At 53.4% G+C, this 21841-nt stretch overlaps 1 protein-coding gene across 5 annotated transcripts in view; it reads right to left on the bottom strand.

The window, feature by feature from the left end:
• Positions 1–343: 343 nt before the first annotated feature.
• The window catches only part of LOC149350153 (uncharacterized), a 120080-nt gene continuing 98582 nt past the window's right edge, over positions 344–21841 (bottom strand). For all 5 annotated transcript variants that reach the window (XM_089579120.1, XM_089579116.1, XM_089579118.1 and 2 more), the window contains 2 exons: positions 8120–8264; positions 344–5375 (listed from right to left, as the gene is read on the bottom strand). In XM_089579120.1, coding sequence (XP_089435246.1) covers positions 4591–5375; positions 8120–8264 — 930 coding nt within the window. In that variant the 3' untranslated portion in view covers positions 344–4590. The remainder of the gene's footprint in view (positions 5376–8119; positions 8265–21841) is intronic.

Below are 21841 nucleotides of genomic sequence, written 5' to 3' on the forward strand. Positions count from 1 at the left end.
GACACGTCACTAGTGCTAACCTTTTTCACTCGCGACTGCATGTCGCATACCCACTGGGCCATTGCTGGAGCGAGACAGGAGCATTTGGAGTTCATCGAGAGAGGCCGTTGGCCTGCAGTATAGGTCAACTCGGATAGTGGCGATTACATACCTTTCCTTCTCCACGGCGTGGCATCACTCTGGGTAGCAGCCCCTGGGGACGCGCTCGCAAGTCGCAGCGGCATACGTACGGGGCGTGTCGTCTTAATGCGGCGATGCCGAATGCAGAGAGGACCACTGTGTTCTGCGTCACAGCAGGCAGGGGCACTCGATGTTGAGGTAGAGAAATAACACCACTGTGGACTCGGGTTGAAAACGCTCAACGCATCGTTTATTTTAACAATGTTACAATCGTAGCCTGTCATTTATATATTCAAAATACGCAAGAATTTCTTTAAATACACGCACAAGTGAGACTCACGTCTGAAACAAGCACAAAAAGAAACTGGTGGGGAACGAGGCGATGTGCGTATGAACAAGTGAGTCGCGCGGCTGGAATGGCCTCTCCTAGAGCACAGTGCCTTCCGTGGTCTCTTGGTCGGAGAGGGGGCAGGAGGAGCACGTGCCAGATGGAACTTACGAAGGGCAGCCGAAGAGCAGCCGATACGGTCTAGGGGGCTTACTGAAGAAATCTCAATAGTTCACAATTGGTATTTGTTGCAATCCCTGCGCGGTTCAGTAGTGCGCTTTACCTGCTCCAGCGGGAAAAACACCACGCCGAAAGCGTGGCGAAAGGAGGGGGCGTCTCATCTGTACAGCACTATCCGCTGCAATTGCGTTTTCCCTGTAATTTTGCTTCGGAATTCAGCTGTTAAAAAAATCCTTCGGCTGGCCCGTGAGCCACGCACACACCACAGCCTGGAGCTCAATAGCTCAATTGAGTTGAACTGTGATGTAATTGTCTCCTGGGCCTCTGTCAAGCTTTGCGCCCAGTTTTCAGTCCTGGGTGACCACCTTGATTGATTGATTGATTAGTTGATTGATTGATTGATTGATTGATTGATTGATTGATTGATTGATTGATTGATTGATTGGCCGATCTTTCGGCACCGCGCCTTTTTTTTTCCTTTTCGCGCATGCAGCTTGGCGACAAACAGTTTACAAGACGAACGACTTTCCTCCGTCGACGCACCTTTCGGCGCGGATGAATCGCACCACACCGCGCAGTTCATCTTTGGTGAGACACTCATGTCTGACGCTCAACTTACAACCGCCTCATCAACGGCAGACGGCCCGCTGCCTGCCACGACACTCGCTAGGTGGTGCACAAAGCCACTTGCTCTGCATCTGTCTCTCGCTGCATATTTATAGTGCTCTTCGGGTTGCTTTTTGGCTGCCCTTGTAAATGGAAACAAGTGGGAGAACGACAGGCAATGCGAAAAGGAATGTAGAGTGACATGGGCCCGTGCGCGGCGCGTGAAGGCGAGCTCTGTGCGCTCTTCCCCTCGGGAGCGAGATCATGGGGCTTGGTTAAGTAGAATGAGCTGTGACGCTCCGTGTCGCCGCCCCGTACACCGCATTCTCTCTCCTGCCGGCAACCTATGCCGCGACCTTCTTCGCAGTTGTTCGCCTGGGGAGCAAGGCTCCACGAGCGATGACCGCTTCTAGTTGAGCTTGTTGCCACAAGCTTCGGGTGACTGCCAATAACAGCACTGGCAACATCGCTACAGGCGTTCTGGACGGCATCTGCAGGTACGCAACACTTTTCAAGGAAACGAACGTGCATTGTGTTTTTCCCGACAAGAAAACAGCCATCAGTGTGATCGTTAATGCATTTTGATCTCGTGAGTGAACGTGTAAAGCATGCGCTGACGGGAAGCGGGGTCTGGCGGAGTCATCGCCCGGCTTGTCCATTCTCGCTGCCATGACAAGTTGTGCTGCAGACAGAACACGGTCCAGCAGCATGGCTCCACGAAAATCATTGACAATCTCTGTCCGCTCTTTCGAACATTACAGCCACGACGCCACTCGAGGCCGCGAGCGGCGTGGTTTGATTTTGCACACAACAATTCCAGAAACACAGACACCAGAAACGACGTCGCTGGCCTCGAAACACTGTAGCGCTAGCATGGGATTCTCGACATCCGACGAGTGAGCTCGTGGACAGCTTAGTCAGTCTTCGAAAGGCCACCTGACGCTTCCCAAGAGTGGCTAAACTGTCCTTGAATGAGCTACCATGTAAACGCATATCACTCAAAGCACCCAAAGGCGGCTTTTCACAATGCAAAAGAAAAAACGGGGCCAAACTGTCTGTGGACGGAAGCGGCAGGCTTCACCCGCTGTCAGTAAAATCCACGTTACGCTATTCCGAAGGTGCCGTAAGGCTGAGGAAGAAGGCAAGCTTCAGTTCCAGTGCTTGAGAGGTATTGGCCTTTTCTACTGTTCTTTACTGCTCTCCTTATGACCCCTACATGTCTCTACCTTGTGTGACGCCATCGTATCGACTTGCGATGTCAAAAAAGTTAATGCTCTGGGACAGGTAAGGCACTCGATGTTCACAATTGTTCGTGAAACGGGGGTGCTGTTGATTTGCACACTGCCTCGTTGCTGCTTCCAGAACACTTCCCCGTTTTCGGCATGGATGAATGGAGTCGGTGGGCCTCGGCTGTGGCGGTAAGACCGACCGAGTGTGGGCTACCTGTGGGTCGCCAAGAAATTTGAGGCGGCGACTAACACTGCCCATGGAACGAACGACAGACGTCTTCAAAGCAGTCAAGCGACTAGCCCGCTGTAGCTCTCCCTCTTCCGACGGGGAAGCGCGATTTATCGACGCAAAGAAAACAACCGAGTTGGCCCCCTCGTTTTCCCCTCACCAACGCTTTAGCTTCAATGGTGAGACAGCATTAACAAAATTAAACCAGACATACGGAAACCGCTGAAAGAACTGATAAGCTGACAGCGTTTCTTTCGAGTGAGAGCACATCCTCTGCAATGAGCACGACTTCTCTCTAAACCTCCACATCGGCTTGAAATCACTTCAAGCCCGCTCGGAGGTACGCCTCGCCGAATTTTTCTGCGAGTGAAACTCGACGATTCTTCGCGGTCCGGCAGCTACCCGCAAACACAAAACGCTGGGTGTTTCCAGCCGAGCACGAATCCTCGTCACAATCGTGTCTCTGTCAAGTTGCGCGAACAGAAAAGCGCGGCGGCACGGCACGGACAGGACCGACGACGGTGAAGGCTCTCCGCGTGCGTCGTTCCGCGCGCGCACCTGCCCTGGTTAGCTGCGACAGAGGTCAGTTAAAGAGCACCGCGGGTGGGGGAAATGCGAGGGGAAAAGCAGCAACACGGTCCGCGCACGGGTGGCTACACTGTCCGACACAGTGCTCCGCTGGGGGAGGGCACCTCAAGGCGGGAGAGGGACGGACGCAGCCTGATCAGGTACTGGCCCAATGCGGAAAGGACGGGGAAAGTGCCAGAAGCCACTTGGAATGGTTTGTACTAGAATGCCCACAGCCCCGATGCGCGTGTATACGCGAAGTTGACACACACACACAACACACACACACACACACACATTTACACGCGTCGACATTTTTATATATATATATATACTTATGTCTATATATATATATATATATATATATATATATATATTCAAGGCTCGAAGTGAACCGCCTGGTTCGAAGATTTTATCACAGTGGGAATAGAAGAAACATTAAACGCTTAAAAACAACGACAGTTTCATTCGAAACATGCGCATGAAGGCCTGTCTGGGAATGGATGCAGTGTGTGAATTTTGTACAATGATCCAGGCCACCAGTGAGCAGTGATAGTTTTCGTGGCACACTAGCAGCGATTTGGGCGGGCAGGCTGCGTGTGAGGGACGAAATGTACAAGGGAGCGTGTCGGCGACCACCGCCGCCGACGACGACGACCCCGGCAGCAGCGCTCTGCACGTCGTCGGGTGGGACTCGTGGACAGGCGGCGGACGTACGGACCGCGCACTACCGATGGCGCGAGGCGTAATACTGGTGGCGGCTCGGACCGGACGAGTCGCCCGACCAATGGCGGCCCGCCAAAGGACGCTCCTTTGGCGCCATCTCGCGAGCAGGAAGCGCAGATGAAAAGAATGGTCGTCGAGGTGGCGAAATGTATTGCAGAAAGGCACGATTTTGGTGGCGGTATGGAACAGTCGGTGGTCCACGTCTGAGAAGGGCACAGATCATAGGAACATTGGAAACAGGATACGCGAAGACGAGGAGGAACGAGTTAGAAGACCGACAGATCGCAACGAGACGCTTGGCTACCAAGTCTTCTGCAATGCCCTAGTGAATCGATAGGGGGGGGGGGGGGGGGGGGGAAGAACGGTAAAAGGCAGACTTTGATGGGACCAGAGCGGCTCCCTGGAAGACGAAGGACTATTACAAAGAGCAGGCTCACACAAGTTTCCCTGTCGTCGTGTTCTCTCTCTGTGGTCCATAAGCGTCATTTTATGTGGGGCATATATTACACAGTATTAGAGCTCTGACACACGCACTGCAACCTCGTTTGGGCGGCGGTGGCGAGTCCCTATGAACACGTGGACGGCTGGCGAAAAGGGGGGTGGCATCACTTCTTGGCGCTCCTCAAGTCGAGCGGGATCTCGGCGCCCGATGAGGAGGGCGCCAGCAACGCGGGCTTGACGTCGCAGTCCTGGGCGTCGACGTCTTCGGCGTGGTCGTCAGCGGGCGAGGCGCTGGGGGAGCAAGGCTTGCGCACCGACAGGTCGATGGGTTTTTCCTGCTCGGGCAGGTCAGCCAGGCATTCGCCGTTCACGACCAGCGTCGATGGGTGGAGCAAGTCCCTGTACGGCTTCAGCGGGCTGAACGGCACGTAACGCGGCGAGCACGGGTACGCGACGGCTCCCCCGCCCTCAGCGTAAATCTTGGAGAGGCCGTTGTGCGTGACGGGGGCCTTGCCGAAGAAGACGCCGGAACCCGGATGGAAGAAGAATTTGCTCGGATGAAGGGGCGAAATGGGCGACACGGGAGACATGGGGTGGTACGCGAAAGCGTCCGTGTTGGTCGGACTTTCACCGTTGGACGACTTGGTCTCTAAGGCCGACGGCGTGGACGCGAACGTGCTGGCCGAAGACGACGGCGGGGGGTACGATGACGCCGGGGACGAAGGTGGCTTGTCCGACGACAGCGGCGAGCTGGTGCCGTTGCCTTCCTCGGTCTTGGCACCGTAGCCCAGCATGTCCTTTTCGTAGAGCGCCGCGAGCGGGTGTGCAGCCGCCGACGCGGCCGCGCCCAGTTGGTGATGCTGCTCGGCGATGCGGGAGTTCATTTCCGCCTGGTCCTGGATCAAGCAGTGGATCTTGAACCAATTGGACCGACGCCCGTACCGGGACCCTGCGCAACAAACGCACTCCACATTTCAGCATACCCGAGAGCGAAGCGGCGGCTACACAAATTGCGGGCACTCTTCCCACGCAGGCAAAATACTCTTTCGCCGTGTCAGTGCGAATGGCTCTGTGAACCTCACCTGTTCGTAACCAGGAATTCGGGGCAGCTGCACCACCACGTGGCGCATGACAAAGAACTATCGGCTATATTCTCTTCTGGAAAAAGGAACCTCCTTACTGGGCGAAACACCGTTAGACCACTCGGCCACGGCGTGACGCAAAGATGCGTATGGACGCGTTGCCTTATATCCCTGCACCGTGAGATGGGATTACCGCGTTGTGAAAATGTTGATTTTCGACAATTTTCCGCTTTGTTAAAACAAACAAACATGACATGGAAGGATGGGAACTTCTGTCCCTGTTCTTTATAAAGCCATCAGTAAAAAAGCGATTGGAGCTGTAAATTCTTAAAAAAAATCGTGTTTTCTCACCCAAAAAGCATACTAAACTTTCTTGTCATGGGCGCCCATTGTCTAAATTTCGAATGGTTTCCGAAGAAACGTTAGGCGAGGCATCGAGACGTCGCTACCTTTGACGCGTGGGGGCGATCCAGAACCTAAATCATGTGGAAAAACCCAGTGCGTTATCTGTGCGATCAGTTATGCAGAAAAACAAAAAAAAAACCTTCTTCCATTGAAGCGCCATAGGCCACAAGGCTTCGTTCGTAGCTGTAGCTAGGAGTTGCCATAAATTACTGATAACGAGTACTGCTGCCTTCTTCCATTCAGTTTTTCAGCGCAAAGCTGTCTTTAGCCGCCACGTTCCAAACACCCGCTGTTTTATCACGCAGTTATCACGCTAAAATTTATGGATGCATCTGTCACGAAAAAACGACGCGGGTAGTAAATTCAAGCCAGCAACACAGTTATCACTAATAACTTCTCTATAGTGACAGCCTTCAATGACCACTCCTCTGTATTCCTGAGTACCAGTATGGTGCCCAGCTCTTGAATTCCAAACCACCCGCTTGAATTTGTCGCATTTGGTCATCAAGGAGGAGGGTATTTAATTTTTCGTCCCTATTACACCTCAACACACACACAAAAAAAATCATCTCAACCCGATGACATCCCAAACGCCTTTCTTTACAGATATGCCGAGTGGTGGACTACATTTTCGTAACGTTCACTTAAAGCCTATTACAGAAGTCCCAAATGATTGGAAGATGGCTGACCTGTCCATAAATCGGGCGATAAACTTTGCGTGAAGAGACACAAGCCAATTTCTCTGCTATGCCCTTCCAGTAAAGTGATAGCACGCTTTCTTTTCACGCATGTAAGTTAATTTCTAGAACGCAGCAGGTTTTTTCAGTTAAGTCAGTACAGATTTTGACAAGGTTTATCGCCAGTGCCGCAGATGATTCATACCACAAATTAAATTACGATGACCCTAAGTAACAATGGACAGGCAGACCTAATTTTCATTGACTTTGAAAAAGTCTTTGATCGGGTATCACATTACAACCTGTTATTAAAAAGCGGATGAGATTCACCAACCAGCAAGTCGTACAATGGCTAGACTCGTGCCTTACACAACGGCACCAGTTTGTTCAGATATCCGATTCGAATTCGCGAACAGCACCGGACCTTTCAGGAGTCTCCCAGGGCTCAGTCCTTGGGACGCTTCACTTTCCTTTCCTTATTTACCTGAACGACCTGAAGAGCGCTACGCTAGTATTTACGACGCCTGACGAAGAGGTATGCGGAGTTGCCGGTATGCAGAGGTGTAAGGTATAGCGGAACAGCGCCTCAAAACGCACAACTTCGCTGCTTAATCCAACACGCTCATGGTTAGCGTGCTTGTAATTTTGTCTTTTAACCGAATTTAACCATTACGCTCCTTTTCAAAACACACACAACACCAGACACCACATTTACTAACGGAAACCCCCTCCAAAGACCACCTTGGGATCATTCTATGTCACAAACGCAGCTTCAGACCTTTCTCAAAACTACAAGGACACAGAGAGGCAATAAGTCACGCAACAAAGCTTACAGCCAGATAATCCCCAGCCAAAACCTAGCATTCATAGCACCCATCATTAAATTTTACTTTTTCAGTTCAGCCTCCAGCCGTTTACCCCAACGCCGCAAGAGACGGAAGCAAGACCCAAGATTCTAAACTATCATTCTCCCTCCATCTTTTTTGAAATGCTTCCTCATCTGGCCACCAGGAGCGAACGTACCGAAGTTCGGCCTTTTCATCATGCTCATCATATCTTCTCATTATCATCAGCTAAGCCATCCCAGAAAAAAAAAAAAAGTTCTCATTTAACTTCATCATACAATAAATCTCCCTAACAGCCTTCCAATGGCTTCGGCTGTAACAGTAGAAATAATTTTTCTTTTCTGCTATAAGCTTTTCTTTTTACTATTTGTTATTTTTTCTACTTGATATTGGATTAAGCCCGTTATACATAGTGGCACGGACCGGGACATCTTTTTCTTTTTAGTTCTTTTTCTTAGTCCCACCATAGTATTCGTACAACAGCCAGCTCCTTGTGGCATGCATGTCAAGGACGATGACCCCTTTCGGTCAAAACAATCTCGAAACTTCAATTCGGCTTAGTTATATAATTTTACTCGTTTACGCCAAAATGCCCAACCTCTACCCGTGTCGCACCCATGGTGCGTTAGGTTCTTCGAGTGAACTTTTTTTTTCTTTCAAACAATAAACACTGTGAATACGCACCGCTTTTTGACATGCCGACCATGAGGCATTTCTTGAGTCTACAGCTCTTGCAAGAGGTCCTGTTCTTCTTGTTGATGACACACTGGCCGCTGTTCTTGCAGTCTCCAAGCGCCGACAGATTGTTGTACGTCCGGCCAAAGAAGGACTGCAAAGAGAGAGAGCACGCCACCCGTCACCGGCCGTTCGTCGGCTCGCCTCGAGCTGTCCCCACGCCCTGCCCGGACATTTCACCCAGTACGCTGCAGCTCTGCTTCTGGCTACACTTGCCAGCTTGGCCGATACGCGCGCGGTGAGTAAACTTCGGTAAACTGGCATCTCTTGTCTGCGCAATTTATTCTTGCCTTCGGAGACGCAACGCCTACGAGCGCCGGCAGTATTTAGCGGAAAGCGACAAAAATGGCAGCATTATGTACGTGTTCCTCCAACCTGAACGCGAACAAAGTTTGAGCATTCAATTAATGATTCATCCATAACTTTTAGTGGCAGGCCCAATTTTTGTTTCCTATTTTCCTCCTGGTGTATAATATAAAAACGTCGTTTTCAACTTCAGTAGTGAATTAAATAGTCAATTCGTCTTTTTCTGCAAACACCTTGTTCCCTTTCATATTGGAGGGGCCTGTACTGGACAAGGCAGCGCACAAGCTCGGCCATGGTGGAAAGCCCGGGCTGGACCGCACGGGGTAGGGGGGGCTCGACCCGCAGCCGAAATTTGGGCTTTCGTTTTGCCAGCACGGGGGTACTACTGCCGCCGGGTCACCGTGACGAGCTGGTGCGCCTCGCTATGTGGGGCGCTCCGAGGCGGGGTCGCGACCGACGCGTGCCGTGTTTGCGCGGCCCAAACAGCCGACGCGCCGCCGGCCGGGGTCTCGACTGCGGCCGCCTCGAACTTGCGCAAACAGGAGCAGAGCCGGCCGACCCGAGTGGCCGCCGCTGGCCAAACAGGCCCCGGCGCCGTTAAAACCGGCGCGCTGCCTTTAACGAGCGCCGCCACTGCTGGAGACGCGCACCTGCGGCCGATTAATTGCTTTGGTCAGTCGCGCATGAGCGCCCGCGGGCTCCATCGGGGCTCACGCTCGAGTGGCTCCATTCAAGGTGTGCTCCCCATTCACTGCCGCCAAGTTCAAGGTGGCGATCCGCCGCTGGCTCCGGCCGTGGGAACGGCGCACTCACTGGCCGCGCTTCCGAGGCGGCGGCAGCCGAAAGCTTCACTGCGGGCCTAGGGTGCCTCGATGCCAGCGCCGCCGTGTACGGCGCAGCGCTGGCATCGAGGCACCCTATGCGGGCCGCAACGCTAGCGCCAACTGGCGTCAAACGGCGTCCGTGCGATCTTCGGTAACGGAGAAGAACGAGTACTGCGGCGACAGATTGCAGCCAGCGAATACCTCTTCAGGGCTACTCTTTCAAGTTCTCAGACTAATTCAGACAAAATTCCCCGACCACTGAAGGGACGGAAAAACAAGGTAGCCGATGGTAATAGACACTGCGCAAACCATTCAAAGGAAAATAAATATTTACTGAAACTGCAGACGCGGGATGGAAAACAGATTGGTTCCTCCTCTTTAAGCGAGTTTTTTTTTTTTAGTATTCTTCCTCAAAGAAGTCGAGCTTCAAACTGCGCATTATAAATGTTGCTTTTTACCTTTCTTTTGAACGACTAACGTTTTCAGTAAGGGTGCGCAAATAACAAATTTCTGGGGTAGAAGCGGATAAGAGTAAAATAAATCGGTTGCAAATAAAATCAAGTATCCTCTAATAGAACGCAGACAGTGTAGGTTTAAAAAAAACTGTAATAAGAGCAACACTTATTGCACACAACTATTTTACTCCTTCTAATAGTCATTTATCATATCCATAACGCATATTGAGGATAACATAATATGGGAAGGCAGCAATGAAGCACGAGTAAAATTCGCGTAGAGAATACTTATTTTCAGGGGAAAAAAAGTCGAATATCACAGTATGACTTGATGCTTACATGACAGAGCTGCTGAATGTCAGGAAATACTTTGAAATACCCAAATTTTCTGCAAGTCCGCTGGCCACAGAAACAGGTATTTTCCGCCAGTGACCGATATAACCAGATATCTCCTCATTGGTAGACTGACAGCGACGTCAAACACTGTGCAGCAGTGTGGCGCCTCGCACGAGAAAACCGAAAGTGAGCACAATCCATCCACTAGTGATTCCCGCTTCCCACGTGGAAGATACTCGAGAATGCAGCTACGTTTTTTGACCTGTACTAGCCTCAAACTGAGTGAGTATTGCTGCAACCAGACAGAGCAATCCAGCATACGCAGGGCTCACTTCGTGAAGAACGAAGGAAAAACTAGCTAAAGTCAAGGTGGACAGGATGCCACGCTTTATATGCGTAAGAATCGAAAACACGAGACGCCAACTTGCACGGACCGGGTGCTGGACACTCAGTGCAGCGTTGCAATTCTCTCCAGACCATCGGTTAGCGTTGTTACAGTCAGCCCCTTTTCCTGGACTTGGCCAACGTTTTGATGGTATCCCTGAGAATTTTCCGATTTCTCCAGGTGCACGAAATTTCCCTGACAATTCCAGGTGTCCAGGTTTCTGACATCGTGTTGTTCAGTGGTTCCCAGCAGTGACATTGCTCTCCCCGCCCTCCTCCCTTTCGAAGGAAATGAGTATTTCCCCAAAGAATCAGTTTTACATGCTGTGAACACAGAAGCTGCTCGAAACTGTGTACACAGCCCAACCTCTCGCAACACGACAGGGTCACCACATTCCCTAAGGACTTTTGGTTGATTGCGTGCATTCTTCAGATCGGCCGCCAGACAATTTCGCGATGGCTATTTTCAGCCAGAGATCTGCTCAGTAAGTTAGGTGGGGCGAGGAAACACTGCTAGGCGTCAGTACTGTAAAACGATAACGTCCCGGCGTCCAGTGTCCCTCACTTCCGTCTTCTGGTTTAAGTGTGAATAACTCGCCCAAGCATCCAGGCTGGCGTCGTTTTCGAGCGCAGCGCAGGAGGCAGAGCGGGACCGTGCCAAGCCCGACGACGAGAGAAGCGAGAGACGGCCGAAGAGAGCGGCGCCATTAATGCGGCGTGACCCACATGCCGCCCGCCTCGGGTCACGCCGATGCATTTCGCCGGGGCATCCGACGACACGTCGCTTTCGTCAGCGCCGCTCGTTCTTTCGGCGCCGCCCGACAGCAGCGGCGGCAGCAGCGCTGGCCGCGCAGTGCCCTCCTCGCTCGCGCGACACGCCGCCGAAGGTCGGCATGCTCGGCACATCGACGCGCCGCAGATTGGCAGCAGCAGCCCGGTGACCCGCGGCTTCGTCATGCGAAACGCGCGGAAACCTCCGAGATGTTGCGCAGTCCACGTGCCGAATAACGCTATAGCCACGTCGCCGCCATAGGCGCAGCTTGTAGTGCCGTTTTCTGAACTAACCATGCAAATCCGCACGCGATCGCGCGCATATGGTGAGCACTGCTCTGCACTCAGTCTGTGACGATGATGTGCGCCCTGATCTGAGAAGAAAAAAATAAAAATCCACACACAGACGAGTCGCGCTCCCTGGCGTGTTGATCGGTAACACCTGCTTCCAACTTCTTGGTATCAGCTGCAATGCCGGCTGTATGAGAAGTGGCTGCTTGTATTTTCTAGGCGAAATAACCTTCAGCAGGGTGTGGTGCTGGGCAAGTTGGTTTGACACCCTGAACATGCAGCGCTGACAGACGAGGGACGAAGGAGAGACGACACACACAGGGAGCTGTGTGTGTCGTCTCTCATTCGTCCCTCGTCTGTCAGCGCTGCATGTTCAGGAAATAACCTTCGTTTGCATGCTCCGAGTGTAATATTTCTTTCTGCACTGATGTTTGGAACGCACGAGGAATCCGTTTGACTATACTAATCGGCACTGTGACATCTGCCATCGCAACCTGAAGAACCTGAGCTGCGGCTGGCGGGAAATAAAAGGAGAAAGACAGGAGGAAAGAATCGGGGAATCGATAGAAAGAAAGGATAGGAGTCCCATAATTAAAACAAGTTTTGAATGCTTACAGACTGTAGCCGACAGAACGTTTAAAGCGGACAGATCCAATCATATTTCCTAACATTGCGCATGGACCTATGATTAGGCTGCATGCAAAAGTTTTATATGACTCATTAATGAAACAACTTGACAAATTTCAGCAGGTCAGACCCAAGTGTTATTTGTAGAGGCAGTTGTTACGGTGTCTCAATTTATATCAGACAATACGAAGTGCAGTTCATCCTTCTGAACGCAATAAGTTTTATCCAAAGTGGTGCCGGCGCAATTGCCTAAAGCTTCCCCTAAGCGCCGCGCCGGTACGCCCCAAGTATGCCGCACGCAACTCGCGCGACTGTTCCAGTACAGCGCCCGCTGTTGTGCGTAACCCTGCAAGCACAGGGAGAAACAAAACGGCAAGGTGGGGGCCACTGCTCGGTAGCCACATTCCGCCGAAGAGCGGAGCTTGGGCCGGTAAGTCGGCCCTGTTCCCCGGAGGAGGCCGAAGCCAGCGGCAGAATGGGCCGCGGGGCGCACGACGACCCGTGCCAGAAGAAGCGCTCCTGTTTGCCCCCGAGGGTCGCGTGGAGCTGGGCGCACGGCGCGGCCCCGCGTTCGGTAAATCTCCGGTATGCAAACGCCGCCGGGGAACGCCCACCGCAAACAGGCTCGGAGCAGGGCCCGCACAAACGCACGCGGAAGCTTCCGCCTCGGGCCGAGGAAACGCGGAAGGCAAACGGCGCCGTTTGAACAGCGCCGCCGCCGCCGCGCGAAAGGGGACGGATCTCCTCGTGGTTCGCGTTTCTCCAAGCAGCGGCAATGCTGCTCATCATTCTCGCTACTCGGCGCAATGCGCGCAAACGTTGCTTGCTCACGCGCTAAAAGGCACCGCTTTTCACCGAGGCCACCGCGGGTTTGTGTTGAAATTCCAGTTTGAATTCCATCCTCTGCACGGATCCTGTTTTTCGCACTGCGCCGCCCTCCGTGAAACCTCATCGGAAATTCGGGAACGAACAAGAACGAAAATTAGAATAACTGTACTTCACATTGTCCCCACGCATGCGCAAACAGTCGGGCTTCTGTGTCCAACCGAAAGAAATAATTATCAGCAGGCTTTTCTTACGAGACGCACGCGTCCCTGACTGTCTATGGAACGGACGAGGAGGCTCATTGAGCTTGTGAAATTTCTTCCCGTGCTGGCTTTGTACCAGTGGGCCTGGACTGATGCAAAGAACCCTCGTTGCACCGATGCAGCTTCTCAGTGTGGGGGCTCACGCGCCACGGGACAACCCAGCCGGGGAAGAGAAGTCAGCGAAAAGCACGCCAGATTCTTCCAACCGCGGTCGTGACTGGCGCTCTGATTAGGATCAGCGGAACTCTTCATCGTGCTCGGCGTCTAATTCGAGGTATGCGACAGCCATCAAGCCCCACTCTGCCAACGCCCTTCTCTTCTTAATGCAGAAATGCATTATAAGGCTTTTCGCATCCGTCACTTGGCGACGACACTCGTGCAGAGCTCACTTGGCTGATAATAAGGAACAGCTGTGTCTTTACACACGCGCACTGCACACAAGGTATGGTAGGGAGGCTACGTTAGTCATGTTAGGGAGGTGGGCTGGTAAGAAGACGACAGCCTCGAAAGAGTGAATCAACTTCTGAGAGCACTCGACGGGATTGCGCTTTGGCGGCAGCTGCATCTTGTGTAGCTGGAAAAGTTCTTGTTGTATGTCATCGTTGTCGCGGTGTCTGGAATATTTGCGACCAGCACTTTCGGTCCCTCGGGCGCCGCCAACTCTGGCGACACATTGGCCCCGCGAGTCGATGGAATGCCGGAGAGGACAGCCTCCCTCCGACGGAACGGGCCACGGTCGAAGCAGCGGACCTCAGTGGGGGGCCTGCAGACGGAGCGCGGCGGTGGATGCGAAACGGGGACGCCCGCGCGGCTGCTGCAGGCGAGGGGCGCTTCGGTTCCTGTCGGCAGCGCAATAATTTAATCTTCCGCCGACCCCGTGACCCGGCGTCTGCCATCGGTCATTGCGAGACTCACTGCGCCGCCGAAAAGGAGCTCCCGCCAGGAATCGAGGTCTGTGCATACGAGAACGCTCACTTGATGCCCCGGTGACGAGGTTAATAGCGCCGCGTGCGCCCGACTGACTGGCTCTGCCGGCTTCGGCGGACCAGTGGCAGACCGCGTTCCAGCCTGCCCCGCGGTGCAGTGCCGCACCGGTGCGACCCCGGTGCACCTCGCGGCCTGCTCCGTCTCCACGCGGCCGCCGGGGTATTTCGGCTGACTGCCATGCCTCCTCTTTGCGTTCTTCTAATCCGGTAGCCTTGAGGCACACGATTACAAAAGCTGTTTCACGCACCGTTGGCGTTTACCTTTCGAAAGCTGAATCTGGGAGGCGGAGTTCAATTTTAACGGTTTCTGCTGGGGAAAAAAAAAACTGGGCACACACATGAAAATATGCGAAGCAACTACTTTTCCGCACTGAGAAACTTGTACACAACTGGATGAGTCTCCAACAGCGGCGTCATCCTGACTAATAACCTTCTGGTTTATGGAGGTTTAACACCCCAAAGCGACTCAGGCTATGAGGGACGCCATAGTGAAGGGCTCCGGAAATTTCGATCACCCGGGGTTGTTTAACGTGCGCTTACATCACACAGTACAGGGTCCTCTAGAATTTCGCCTCCATCGAAACCGCGGCCGGGATCGAACCCGCGTCTTCCGGGTCAGCCGCCGAGCGCCATAACCACGAACCACCGCGGCGGCCTGACGAATAACCATGGAACTGGCGCAGTAAAAGCATTTCCGAGTTGTAGCGCCTCAAATGACAAGGGACGGTGAAGGAGATGGACACACATACAGCGGCAGTACTCTCCAATCAATTCTCAGCACCCATGCCAAGGCCGCCAGGCTTCATACCACATGCTATTCCACAAAAGCGAACAGTGACCTCGGTGGTTGCGACATCGAGAGGAGCGCGCGGACACTGTGCTAGAGCCATTTCGGGAGCCTTGCTTCGGTAAGTAAACTCTGCGGATAATGAAACAAATCGTCAAGACCAGCGTCAAAACTTGCTTCGCAGATTTTACACTAAGCTCCCGACGATGAGCCGTTAACTCAATTCAGACCATCCTGATTGACACTCCGCCTGGTCGATGCGTAACAGCATAATATCCTCATCTCTTCGACAGATGGCAGAAAAACTACGAGATCAGATCAGATGTTATTATAAATATCAGGTGTTATCGTAAATAGCCTTTACACTCATCAGTAATGAACACAAATGTTCTCGCACATGAGCAACAGCATTACGTAACCTTTAGATACTGAGTAGGTTCGTCACTGGGGCCACACGGGTAAAATCGGCTTTTCATTCCTAACAGGACACAAAGGCCATTCTCTGCTCATCCTAACCGCGCATCGATGTGTTACTACACAACAGCCACCCCTCCAGCAGCCAAGACGGCATGTTCTTTTTGGCGGGGTTTAACGTCCCGAAGCTGAACCTTCGGCGGGGTGCGAATTAATTTCGACCTTGTGCAGTTCTTTTAACGTGCTCCGGTATTGTGGGTGTTTCCGGAATTGCGAGGATGTACTTCGGCCAAATAAAGACGTCGTCGGCCCTGAATAAGATAAGACAAGGGCTTGAGCGAGTTCAGAGGCTTGTAGTTATTGATTTTTTTCCGCATACCAATGACACCAATCGGTAATGGCCCTGTTTGCTGTGGCACAACTTCTAGAACTGACCGCAACATGGAAAACAGAAAAATTGAAAGTTTCTCTATCAAGTTCCTCTATCCACAATTATTTAATGAGAGTAATTCGACAGATACTTTTATTTACTTGACACGAACGAGAACGAAATGCAGGCTAGTCAGTTTTCTACACACGCAATGCTAGCTAACGCGGTTCGAAAATGACGGATCCCTTGGATGCTGTCAATCGGACTGGAGAGGTGGTTCCAGTCCCTCGCGGAATGAACGAGCCACTGCACATTTCTGCCCTGCACGGCGCGATTCCAGCATTGTGAGCGTGGTCTTACGAGATGTACAGTCAGGCCGGAATGAAACGCGAACACGCATATGTCATACATTTCTGCTTTGCAGCGAGATATTCATTTGCAACCTATTTTCGATTATGCATTTCAGTAGGCCCTTTACCCAGACACATGAATCAGGCTAGTTGTACACTTCAGCTGAAAGTAGGCAGGCAAAATATTGTTTTCTTGACATGCTCTGTTCGCGTTTCGTTCCGGCCTGACTGTACAAAGGCGGCAGAAACAGTACGGCATGAATATTCGGACAAATACGAAAGGCTTTATGGCATAAGCAAACGCGACAAAATTTCCCTCGTAAAGCTAATGAAGGTAGGTTAAATATGCGTCTCACCGACAAGCTCGCAGTACGACCGTAGTTACGTACAATGAATCGCACGGACTTATTTGGAACAAGTTCGACGGCGTTAGGGTCCCAGATATATTCTGTTTCCAATGGACAATACGACAGGACTTTACATGACCCAGAGGCACAAGAAAAATTACGACGATGATAGCCGAGCATGCGGTTGGAGTTGATTATGGTGTTAATGTGAAGAGACCAAGAGAGACAGAAAGAGATTTGGACGCCGAGATAACAGTAGGAAGTTAGATTCAAGAACTGTGTTATTCAGGTAGTACCGGTTATAAGCGGAGGATCGAAATTCTAGACACACGTAACAGGCATTATGATCCATTCACAATAAACCGCACCAATTATATATAGCATCAATGTTATGTTGCAGAACGCTAATACTATTAGGACCGTTAATTTCGCGAAAGATGACACACCCGGCTGCGAATACATATAGAATATACAGAATAATAAAGGACCGTGATGCGCCGTGACGCACTCCAGAGCCAACGGGACTTCATAATAAACAGTTACGACTGCAGGCTGACACAAACTAATTTTGTGAAGAAGTTGGAAATGTATGTTGTCTAATTTGAAATCTGCTTCTTTGCATTTTTCTGTTGACCCTCTAATTATTTGTTCTACTTATTCCCACCCTGTATGTTACGTAATTTGGAAACTGCTCTTCTGTTACTCCAGTCCCATCCCGCAATAGTCCGAAAGAGCTTACAATATTGTAATAAATAAACAAAACGGTCAGGTGCCGATCACGCAGATACCGCTTGCAGGTGCGCGTCTTGCCACCGCGCGAATCGCGTCGACATTTGTTACGTAAAGAGAGGACGGAAGAACACCAACTGGGCGCGTAGTTCCTGCTTCAGAAGCACCGCCCGTTCCGCTATTAGGTGAGCAGTACTGCGCTCAAGGTGGCGGGGAAAGAGACCCTGCTGCTGGTAAAGAGAGAAACCTGCACCCCACGCAAACACGCAAGCAGAAGCAACGGACGGGAGTTGGAGCCCTTTGCATTTTTATCGCTGCTGCACATTTCCTGCACACTTCCTGTAGTTCACTGTAAGCGAGCCCCAAATGCCCCGCCTCACGACACTACGAAGCAACCGGCGTCGCAGCGTGGTGGCCGCCACTTCCTCGGGTCTCCAGCGAGCATCCTTTGACCGAATACGCGCAGGCGAAGCTTTTAATAATTCCGCGCAACTTGGGGCCACAATAAAGCGGGCGGCATCCTCGACAGAGAATGGCCTATTTAGCCCCGTAATTGGACGCGTTTAGGCGCACGCAGTCGTTGGCCATCCCTGAGACGCGCTTCGTGACCGGCGCATTGTGTCGTTCCGCTGCTAGCCCGGCCTTCTCTGCCGCCGCGACGGACGGCTCGCGTGCACTGCACCCGCGCGCCGCACCGCAACAGCGGAGGGGGGTCCTCCGCGGTAATTGTTTTAGACTCGCGTTCGGCCTCCGGGTGCCTCGCACGCTTCACGAATTGACAAACAGCATCGGTTCCCTCTCTCTGACCTTGGCGGCGAACAAAGCCTCCGACGCAGCCCCCATTACGTTTCGTTTAAAAAGCACGCGCGCGCTGTCCGCAGCGTGCTACCGTACGATCACGAACCGAAGACGTGGCCGAGGCTGTTGGGCAAAGCGTCGAGAAAGGCTTACAAAGCGTCGCTTCGGCGACCTGTATATACGCGCCGCCGCAGGTCGCAATAGAGTGTCTTCGCCGCTCGGCAACTGCGCGCCGAAAAGGGCCCACCACCGCGAGGCGCGACACCCGCGGAGCGCGCGCACATCACACAACGGCGCCCCTGCAGTCGTTCCAGAAATCGCTCTCACCCCGCACGAAGGAGAGCAGCGCCGTGACCTTGGTCGCCGCCGCCGCCGCCAAACGATGTAAATACGCATTTCTCAGAGTCTCGAAACCATATCACGAAAACTTTCACTCTTGATGGCCCAAGGTCCCGGACGCTTTCCAACTCTTCCAGTTCGAGCCGCTACCTGGCCGGCTTGCGTTTCTGTTCCTCTTTTGGTGCGTCGTTTTTCTTTGCTCCTCCCGCTGGTCGAGCGGCGGCGGCGGCGCTCGCTTTTTGTTCTCTTTTCCTCGTGCTCATCGATTTGAGGAAGGTTCCAGTCGACGAGCTTCGAAAGCCGTTCCCAGGTGCTGCTTCGCTGGACGCGAGCCAAGGCCCGTCCGGGCACGCCCAGCCCTTCGCAGATATCGCCCTTTTGCGCCAGCGTCGCCGGACGTCTGCGGCACTGGCCCTCCGCCGACGGGGAGCGCGATTCACTGTCGTCGTCCCACGAGGCCGCAAAAAGACTAGCGTCGAATCAACGGCAACGTTGCCCACGTGTGACGCGACCATATTTCGCAACCACGCGGAGCATCGTACAATAGCTTGCGAACATTTCGACGAGTTCAGTCGACGGCAGGGACAGTCACTAGAGAGGCTATGATATAGTCCATTACTAGGAATGGCTTTGAAGGTAGCAGAAGGCGTGCGGTCGCAACAGTTTATGGGCTCGATGATCTGTTGCTCAACGTTATTCGAAGACGGCTTTGCGGCATTCTCGACAACGCTTGGCGCAGAATACTTTCAAGCATGCACCCGGCCTGCCCTCATGTTTAAAGAAGCGGCTGTTACAAGCTACGCATTAGGCGCAGGCGCGTAGTCCCATGGAAAGGCCGGCTCGTTACCTAGCGGATGCGCGTGCCTCCGAGTGCCGCGGTCGGTACGTTGCATGTGAAGCCCTGCTTAGGGTCTGCTTGCGCTCAAACAACGGCGCTCAGGGCCATCGCGGCGGAGACGCGGCATCGCTACAATTTTACGGGCGAACTAGATGTGAGGCAAGCCAGCGCACGCAGGCATATATGATTCTCCGCGCGTCAAAACGTGCGCGATTTCGTTGCAATGCGCAGTCGCAGCATTGCTTAAAACGCAGTCCGCGCACTTGGCGAACAAAGCACCGGCGGCAGGGCTCGGAGAAAACCGCAATTCGTTTAAGTTACGCTCAATAAGCAAAACAATGGCGAGACGCGGGGAGGCAACAAAGGCCGCGAGGAGCCCTTCTCGCGATGTTAACAGCGCAGAGTATCAGGCGAGCGAAAGGCCGCCGGTGATTGCGACCAGCCATTGAAGAAGGCACGTACTGCGCAGCTGCGGGCATTGCAGGCTGTTGCGAGAGGAGGCAGCGTGAAAACAAACTGCGTACACGCACGACGAGCGCCGGGGCTGGTACCGCACGCACCTGTGTATGCTGGCACCGAGGGATTGCTTTGGCCCGACGGGTCAGCCCAGAGGAAGCCCTTATAAACCGGTCCACCACGCGCCTCGCTGAGGCAATGCGGCGGCGCACCGCGCGGGCTTAGTCACGCCGTTCAGAGACGTGGGGCAGCGGCGTCACCGATTCGCGCCAATTTCGCCGCGTTGCCGTCCTGGGCCCCCTCCCCCGCGAAAGAGGCTGAAATCCGCCACGCCAGCGATTTGGCGCCGGCAAATAAACTCGCCCGCACATTTTTTTACGCGACGCTACTCCTCCGAAAGGCTGCCCGCAGCTGCGCATGTTCAAGCGGAGCCTGAGCCGCAGTGACGGAGAAAGTGGAGGCGGAAGCCGGTGGAATTCCTCACGGTCACATGCCGGGCGTCGCAAGACAGAAGCGCGCACTGCTCCGACCGCAGCGCGGCGCGTAGGCAGCGCGCGCGTGCGCTGCGTGCGCGCTTGCGAAGCCGATAACCGCCGACGGACTACGTGACCGACATCCGGAGTGGGCTGTCGTCGCGCGCGCAGATTTGTCGCCGCCTGTAAACAAGCTGGTTCACCCAGAAAGCGGCGTAGCGGGTGCCGTCCGCGATGGTCATCGGGCTGTGACTCAAGCCGCTGGGCGCGTGAGTCATGAAAAGAAAAAGAACGGCCCGCAACGGTTTTCTCCAGTGCGCCGCCGGTCCGCGCCCATGACTGCCGCGAACGGTTGCGGCGCTCTTGCTAACCGCACGCGAGCGGCAGGTGAACCGGAAAGCCCAATTGCGCGCCCACCGACGAACAGTTCGGCGGCGCGGCGATGACATCAGGGATGTGCGCGTTCGGGGAAAGTGGTTCCCTCTCCTGAGTCACGCTCTTGGGCGGGGAGGGGGGAAAGCGCGGCTCCGTGTGAAATCCGCCGGTCGGCTCGAGGTCCGTTCGAGGAAGGAGCCCGGCCTTGGATGCTTTGCCACGCTGGCGAGGAACCGGCGCGCATTCGAGCGGGCCAAGTGACGTGCCTGCCAACCCGCTGCGTAACAACGTGCTGCGGCTGGAAGCCGCTAGATAGCGCCCAGCTCGCGCAACGCTGCGGCTTTAAACGGTCGGGTTGTTGATGCCGCCTGGTCTGTGTTGGACTAAGGTGTCCTATTGAAGAAAACAGCGAAAGACCTCCTCCGACGCGCTGGATTTCTTACTGCAAACGTCGCATTATTTCACTTAGTCCGTACCTCGTGAAGAAAAGAAATAAGGAGAGAGAGAGAAAAACAAAGCGAAGGCAACATGCCCATTTCACTCGCGTGTCTTCACTACCCAACCGTGCTTTGTGTCAGTGGTGGAGGCTCTTTTCCGCGAAATTCGCCTCAGTGATAACCCGAAGAGCTCCGCACAGAGCTAGAACGAGAAGTCTGCCCGCACGCCAGCGAGTGGCATCTGCCGGGATGGTTCTAACCCTAGAAGCCGGACAGTTTTGACTCAGACCATGCGTTTAAGCGCTTACATGCGTACGCTCGTCACCTTCTTGTGAAGGTCCTTTCAAATACAACGATTTGTCGTTTTCCAAGGTCACGGTCTTACTACACGCCGCCCAGTAGTGAATGTTACCAAGTTTGCTTCACAGAGTTCACTAAATCCAGTTGCGTAGTCGCCACCCCTCGCGCCGCAGCGGGAACAGATGTCACCAGCATAAAACAGCGAGTGAGCCACTGCTGGCGCGAGTGCGACGTGTTCGCTTGCTTCTTCGCATTTCAAACCAGGTCCTGGCCACGATAACAGGCGCGAGGGGTGTTCTTTGGCATCCTTTGCCGTTCACTCTAGGCAAGCGAGAAAACGTCTCTTTTTGAACGGCAGCGGACCCCCACGAGCCCCCAGCGACCGTCAGATAAGGGTTCCAATGTCAGCGGAAAGTATGTCGACCATCAGTCTCTGCGCTTCCTCCATGGCGCTGGCGGCGCTCGCGCAGCAGCTGGCCGAATCACACGACTTGCCAGTGTTTCGCGACACTTCGTGGGGCTGCTAGTTGCCTTCTGACATATTGGACGGCTTTTATCAAGCTATCATAACTGCACAAAAAGTACTTTTT

Source organism: Amblyomma mixtum, chromosome 3 (assembly GCF_055824585.1).
Source record: "Amblyomma mixtum isolate Tamu chromosome 3, ASM5582458v1, whole genome shotgun sequence".
Taxonomy (NCBI): Eukaryota; Metazoa; Arthropoda; class Arachnida; order Ixodida; family Ixodidae; genus Amblyomma; species Amblyomma mixtum.